The sequence below is a fragment of the Balaenoptera musculus genome, chromosome 8 (genome assembly GCF_009873245.2).
Source record: "Balaenoptera musculus isolate JJ_BM4_2016_0621 chromosome 8, mBalMus1.pri.v3, whole genome shotgun sequence".
In the NCBI taxonomy this organism is placed as follows: domain Eukaryota; kingdom Metazoa; phylum Chordata; class Mammalia; order Artiodactyla; family Balaenopteridae; genus Balaenoptera; species Balaenoptera musculus.
The window spans coordinates 12,666,596-12,673,379 of record NC_045792.1 but is presented as its reverse complement, the minus strand read 5'-3'; the positions used below and the strand labels follow the sequence as shown (position 1 = coordinate 12,673,379).

The 6,784-nt window shown below is 56.3% G+C and overlaps 1 protein-coding gene across 6 annotated transcripts in view; it reads left to right on the top strand.

Moving 5' to 3' along the window:
* The first annotated feature begins 1,410 nt into the window (after positions 1 to 1,410).
* POU2F3 (POU class 2 homeobox 3) overlaps positions 1,411 to 6,784 on the top strand; it is a 78,025-nt gene continuing 72,651 nt past the window's right edge. For 4 of the 6 annotated variants that reach the window (XM_036862551.1, XM_036862541.1, XM_036862538.1 and 1 more), the window contains exon 1: positions 1,411 to 1,616. In XM_036862551.1, coding sequence (XP_036718446.1) covers positions 1,589 to 1,616 — 28 coding nt within the window. In that variant the 5' untranslated portion in view covers positions 1,411 to 1,588. Of the gene's footprint in view, positions 1,617 to 2,438; positions 2,687 to 6,005; positions 6,152 to 6,784 lie in introns of those variants that run through there. The other 2 variants (XM_036862539.1, XM_036862540.1) reach the window with 2 other exon arrangements.

Here is a 6,784-nt window from a genome sequence, read left to right as displayed (position 1 = left end):
ATAGATCAGATCACTTCCAGCTTCAGAAAGGAGGTGGCATTTGAATTGTGCACGAAGGGAGTAGAGTGCAGAGCTTTAGAATAGGAGCCCTGATACTTACTGGTAGGGTAACTTTGGGCACACTAAACTCTCTAAGCCTCATTTTTCCCATCTGTAAAATGGAAATAATAACAGTCCAGTTTACGAGTTGTTATGAGGACTAAACAAGATCAGGTGCCTTTCAAGTGTTGGTTAGCACAGTGCCTGACGCACTGAGAGCTCAATAAATGCTGGATATTATAATGGGGATTATTGGGGTGGATGGTGGGTGGACATACCAACTGGAAAGGACAGTGCAAACAAGGCACAGAGGCAGAAAAGCCCAGGACTTGTTCTGTAGGCAGGTTGATAGGGAGAACTGTCTGGAAAGAAAGGCGAGGTCTGTCCTGCTGTGGGCACACGGCTTTCAAGGCTTATACGCAGGTGGTCTCTTCGCCTTGGCACCTCTTCCTGGGACCTGAAGAGTGGAGGAGAAGGGTGGCGGGAGCTCAGGTGACGAGTCTATGATGGGTGCTGCAGAGAGCACTGGAGTGGGAGTCCAGAGACCTGATCCCAGCCAGGTTCCTTCCATCACTAGGGAATTGTGTGCCTTTGGACAAGTCACTTCCCAGCTCTGTAAATGAGGAGGTGGATGTCCCACAGCCCCTGACACTAGTAAATAGCTTCCACATCATACTCTCACAGAGCCTCGCAGCAACCTGGGACCTGGTAGGCCAGGCAAGAGACACTATCTTCACCCAGAAAATGTGATAATTAGCTGGGCCCTATCTAGGTCCCAGGATGTGGTGAGGATGCACGGGGGGGGCCTAGGTGAGCTTGACCACCTGCTAACTTCAGATAGATAGATGCCAGTTAAGATTAGCACCTGCCCCATTTTACGGCTGAGTAAACTGAGTTCAGGGAGATGATGAGCCTTGTCTCATGTCACACAGCCGGTAAGCGGCTGAGAGGTAGGATTCCAACACCAGATTCTTCCCAGGGCACTCCCGCGGCTTCTCCAAACACTTTCAGAGCTCCTCGCAGGGCTGGGGAGTCTGTCCAGACGGAAGCTCAGCCCGCCCCCCGACCTCCACGCTGTTTAATCCGCCAGGGGGTCCTCAGTAGGGCAAGCTGGCGGGCCGGGCGCGGTGGGGAGAGGCCGTTGGCGGGTCCGGGGCGGACAGGTGTTCCGCAGGGTCAGGACCCGCCCCGGCAGCACCGCCTGCCCCCTCCCCCGGCCCCCGGCTCCCCGAATGCAAATCGCTGCTTTGCCTGGGCCGGGGGCCAGGCGCGGGGGCCCTGCCAGGGGGCGTGGCCCGCGGCCCCCGCCCCGCCGCGCCGCGCGCTCACCTGGGGAGTGTGGCAATCCCGCCGCGCCGAGTGCTGCCCGGGTGGGCGGGAGGGAGCAGCGGAGCGCGCGACGGCTGCGGCGACGGCTCCGGCGGCGGCTCCCGCGGCGGCGGCGGCGGCCGGGGGCGGGAGGAAGGAGACCCTGGCTTCCCCGGGGGCCCGGCTGGGGCAGACGCGAGGGGCCTGGGGGGAAGCTGGCTTTGGCCCCGCCTGGGGCAGGATGGTGAATCTGGAACCCATGCACCCAGGTGAGGGGAGGAGGGCGCGAGCTCTGACAGGTGTCACTGCGTTCGGGCAGGGGCGAAGGACAGGGGCGCCGCTCTCGGGGGGGGGGGGGGGGGTCTTGTTCCCCAGCGGCCAGGAGAGGGCAGTGTGGATAGCGGGTCCGCCGGAGCGGGCGGGCGCAGGGTACGTCTGGGGGACTTTGGGGAAGAATGAAGGTAGGGGCTACGGGGTGGAGGGTGGGAGGGCTTCTGAAGCCTCACATCTGGAGAGCCCTGGCATCTGGAGAGCCCTGGCATCTGGAGAGCCGCAGCCGTGTGGGACCTGGGCGTGCTGAGCTGTGGTAGTCTCGGGGAAGTTGCCCTGTTCACTGGTTGCAGAAGGGTGGCTCACTGGCTCAGCCAGGGGTGTGGACCTTGGAGTGCAGAAGTGAGGGAAATACGTGTATCCACATGTTGCGTGTTTGGTGTCCCAGGCATTTACGTGAAGTATAGGGAGAGTGGATATTTGTAAGGTCTAGGGGGTGCCTAGGAAAAGTGAGTGGAGCTGGGCATTTACAGAGGCACACCTGGGGCAGGTGCCATGGTGCACATGTATTGATTAGGGCCTAGGGAAGCATGTGTCCGTGTGTATCAGAGGTGAGTCTACCTGTCCCCAGGTGTGTTGGGAGGGGAGGTGGAGCAGACCCCACCCGTGAAGGCGTACCTGCTCCCCTGCTCCGTGAGTCTAGGCAGTGCTGTAAGCCGGTGCGTGGCGGGGCTGGGGGGTCCATGTGCAGGAGCTGAGCGGGAGCTCTGTGGGACCCCACAGGAGGAGCAGCCTGCACAGGGGCCTGTGGGAAAGCGCTTCCATCTCTGTGTCTGGTGGGGGGGGGGCCAGTGAGAGATGCATCCTCTGTGTTCCATGTCCCATGGATTTAGATACGAAGCCCTCCTCTCCTCAGGGGTGGGAACGTAGGCCATGGAAATGCTTTTCCGGGAGTCAGTTTCTCCTGCGTGAAAGGTCTGTGGACATGGAGTGAACCGAGACCCCTCCATTCACCTTGCTGATCCGTCCTTCCACAGCCGGGCAAGGACCAGAGCTACTAATCCTGGAGGTTGGTCTTGGTGTCGGGGTGGGCCTTCTGCAGGTCTGAGGGCCTGAGCAGAGATGCACTCGACGTGGAGAAAGCTGAGCCTGATTTGGCCATTTCAAACCAGCAACTTGCCTCTTAAAGGGGGCAACACCCAATGAATGACCTTCATTAAGGACTTCAGGGCTGTTGACAGGAACTTTGTTACCTCTCTTTTCTGGAGGAAGAGTGAGGGAGTCAATTCTCGTGACCTACCCCAAGGAGCAGGGCAGGCTGGAGGCTTTGGCCCATCCTGGAGCCGCCAATCCTTGAAATCAAGCAGCAGTGGGTGCACGGGGGAGACCCAGTTTCCCAGACGCAGTCCTGCTGGGGCTGAGTGAAAACCAGCAGGCGGTGAGGTGTTAGCTCTGAGCGGATCCCCAGGTGCCAGGACATGCCAGGGAGGGCTCGGTGTGGCGGAAAGAATCATCCAACTGGGTATCATCCAATGGTTGGGGAAAGTCCATTTTCAGACCTTGTAGTACCATGGAGCTGGACATAGCTGGGGGCAGATCCCGGGTTCTCCTTCCTCCACTTTCCGCCAAGAAGGCCTAGGTGTGCATGGGAACAAGACTTGAAGGCACGCCCCCAGTGGGAAGTTCTTTAGGACCAAGATCAGAGACTTCCAGGGGGTTTTCCACCTCATTGTCTACTGGAGGCTCCTGTTCTGGGGGAAGTGGGAGGAGGGGGGGCAGCTGGGACCCAGCAGGGAGGCCGCCTGGGGGCTAAGAGGATCTAGCCGAGAGCAGGAAAGAGAGGGTGAGGTTGAGGTGAGGAGGCCATCCCTCCATGCCTGGCCTGGGAGGAAGCTCCAGGCTGACACTTTTCAGAAGCCCGGGCACCTCCCCCAGCCCTGTCCCCTGCAGGCAGACACAGAGGGGGTGATTGAGCTAAACCCAGGGTGCACTGACTCCTCAGGTGGGGTCTCCGTCTACCTGTCTACCTCGGGTGGGTGACCTGAGTCATCTCTCTACATTTGCTTGCCACTGCTCCCCAGCCCGCTTCTGTAGTCTATCTCCCCTCAGGGCTGTCTGGCCTCCCTGTGAGGTTTCCCGGCCCCTCTGTGGTGTTTGGTTCCCCTTTGGAGACCTCAAAGGGATCGCTCAGTTTGGGACTTTCTGTGGGGCCTCTCTGACTAGGTCTCCATTTGAGGGCTCCCTTTGCTGGGTCTTCTCAGTGGGCTCTTTAGTCCGGGGTCATCTTTGTAAGGTCTGTCATCGAGGGCCCTGCTGTGGGGTCTCTGAGGGAGGATCCGTCTATGGAGTGTCTCCCTGTGGGCCCCTCTCTAGGGTCTCTCAGTCCAGGATCCTCTCTGTGGAAATCTGGTCTCTTCTGAGCCCTATTTTTCCCCTCCCAGCGATCCTGTGTCCTGCAGATGCTTCATAAACAGCACTTGCCCTGTAAATCCCCAGTCCTAGGCCCTTGGGGATTCCCCCTCCATTGATCTACTGCAACAGTTTGGGGGGGATGGAGGGGGAGCAGGGGCACATAAAGTAGTGCATAAGGTCCCCCACTCAGCAGCTCCGCAAGCACTGCGGCCCCTGAGTCAGCCCATCTTTTTGCTCTGATAACCTGGATACCAGCCGTGATTCAGGTTGGCCTGAGACCTCAGCACTTTGTATTTTGTAGAACACCTCTCACGTGGGAGCACAAACACCTGAGCGGGCATGAGGTCACCAGACACAGGGGCATCCCGGCTAAGGAGGGGCTCCTCCCTCCCAGGCCCAAGGCAGGTAGACAAGAGTCAGACAGAAAACTCAAGAGGGAGAGAAGAGATGGAGGAAACAGTGGGAAACCAGCCGGAGGGGGACACCTGGTTAGTCCCAGAGCATCTCTTTTTTGCCCTTTTCCTCACTGTGAGCTGTTCCCTGTCAGGGTTGGGAAAGAAGGATCAAGTCTCACAGACTGATACCAGTTCCAGCTCAGGACCATTGGGTTGGAAGGTCTCTTGAGAGGAAGTGCATTTCTCTTGAAGAAGAGACGAGAGGCATCTCCTCCAGAGGAGAGTTGGAGCCCTGGCTAGCTCAGAAGTAGGACCGGTGGGCCCCTTGAATTTCCTCTGGTAGAAGTGCCTGCAGCAGTGGGTGCGGGAGGGAGAAGCAAGGAGGGAATTCCAGTCCCTTCCGAAGAGATGAAGATGGACAGTAGGAGAGAGAGTAGTGGGCCTTTTGCTTTCCTGGCATAGCCTGGGCCCAGGAGGTCCAGGACACTGTGGACACTCAGCCTGCAGCCTGGGGAAGTGCTGCCCCGTGGACTTTGCTCCCGCAGGTTCACACACACATCCTGGTTCACAGATGTGTAAGGAGGGGCTGCTGCTGGGAGTTAAGAGGTTTTACAGATCATCTCAGCCTGACCCTCCATTCAGAATCAAACCCCTGTGCAATCCCAAAGTATCACGATGTTGCTCCCATAATGGGTACATCCAATGAGTACATGTCCTGGCAGAGTGTGGAGCCTTTGACTCCTTCAAAAGTTATTTTTAGACATGATTAGGACAACCTTTTTTTTTTTTTTTAAATTATTATTTATTTATTTATTTATTTTTGGCTGTGTTGGGTCTTCGTTTCTGTGCGAGGGCTTTCTCCAGTTGCGGCAAGCGGGGGCCACTCTTCATCGCGGTGCGCGGGCCTCTCACTATCGCGGCCTCTCTTGTTGCAGAGCACAGGCTCCAGACGCGCAAGCTCAGTAGTTGTGGCTCACGGGCCTAGTCGCTCCGCGGCATGTGGGATCTTCCCAGACCAGGGCTCGAACCCGTGTCCCCTGCATGGGCAGGCAGATTCTCAACCACTGCGCCACCAGGGAAGCCCAGGACCACCTTTTATGCTAATTTAAAAGATCAGAGAGATGGCTTTTGGGTAGAGTTAAAGGTGGTGCAGGGAATGGGTGTTGGGGGAGTGTTTGGGTTACAGGCATAGAATTATGGTTTAGCTAAAAAGTTACCCTTCTTAAACGTCAGATGTTTGAAGTAAGTTGATTCAGAATACCTGGTCATCATCCCACCCTCACTACCTCTTCAACTCTCCCTGTCCCCGTGAGCATTTTTCCCATGAAGTCAGAATTTGGAGAATGCAGATGGCTTCCCAGGTAAAGGACAAATTACGATATTGCTTAGACAGAAAAACCAAAGCTGTTTACTGTAATGGGAGAAGGGGACTCCCATCGAAGCCTAAGTATCTGTTTAGTTAATTCGTTTATCACGTGCTTCCTTTGTGCCAGAAACTGTGCCAGGCAGTTTTCATTCAGTATCTTATTTGCTCCTCACTATAACTCTGGGAAGTATCATTTTTCTCATTTTTTTTTTTAGCTGAGAAAACTGAGGTTCAAATATGTGGCCGGGGTCCCCCTGTGCTAGTTAGGATGGCACTGGGATTAAATCCAGGTCTGTCTGCTGTCAAAACCCATGCTCTGAATTCTCGGCGCTACTGAAGCAGGTTTAAAAGCCCACTGAGGGTAAGCACTCACCCCCTCCCGCCCCTTCCCAGCAGTCTCTGACGTTTTCTCAGCACTGTTGAAGGATCCCTATGGGGAAGTGTGACTGAGCCGATCTGTAATAGGCAATGCCCAGCTCCAGTGTGGGACTTCATGGGTGGGACAAAGCTAAGCCCATTTCCCCACTGGAGCAGAAAGCGTGGAGTAGCAGAAGCCCTTTGCAGACGTGTCCAGGTGGCCCACACTAGTTACTCTGCATATTCATGCATGACAGACCATACAAAAAGTTTCCAACTGCAGCAGGAAGGACTTTGGTTAGGCTGGAGAAATGCCTTCTTAAATGTAGTGCACTGAGAGGGGTGGCAAGTGTGGTTGCAGGGTTTCCCCCAGAGGTCTGTAACCACGCAGGACAGTGTGGATGTCTGGGGAGGGCTGTACGGAGCTCCAGGTATTTACCTGGGAGTCATCACTTTGACTGGTCTCAAAACTACTCCTCAAACTACAGTGGCTTCCAAGGTTGCTTACTCCCTCCCATGCTCCTGGGGTGTTCCAAGGGCTGGAGAACCTTGGGACTCCCCATCTCTGTCTTGCTTGGCATGGCAGTCACCCCTCCTGCATTGCAGTCACTACACCCCCTGGGACCACACTTTAAAT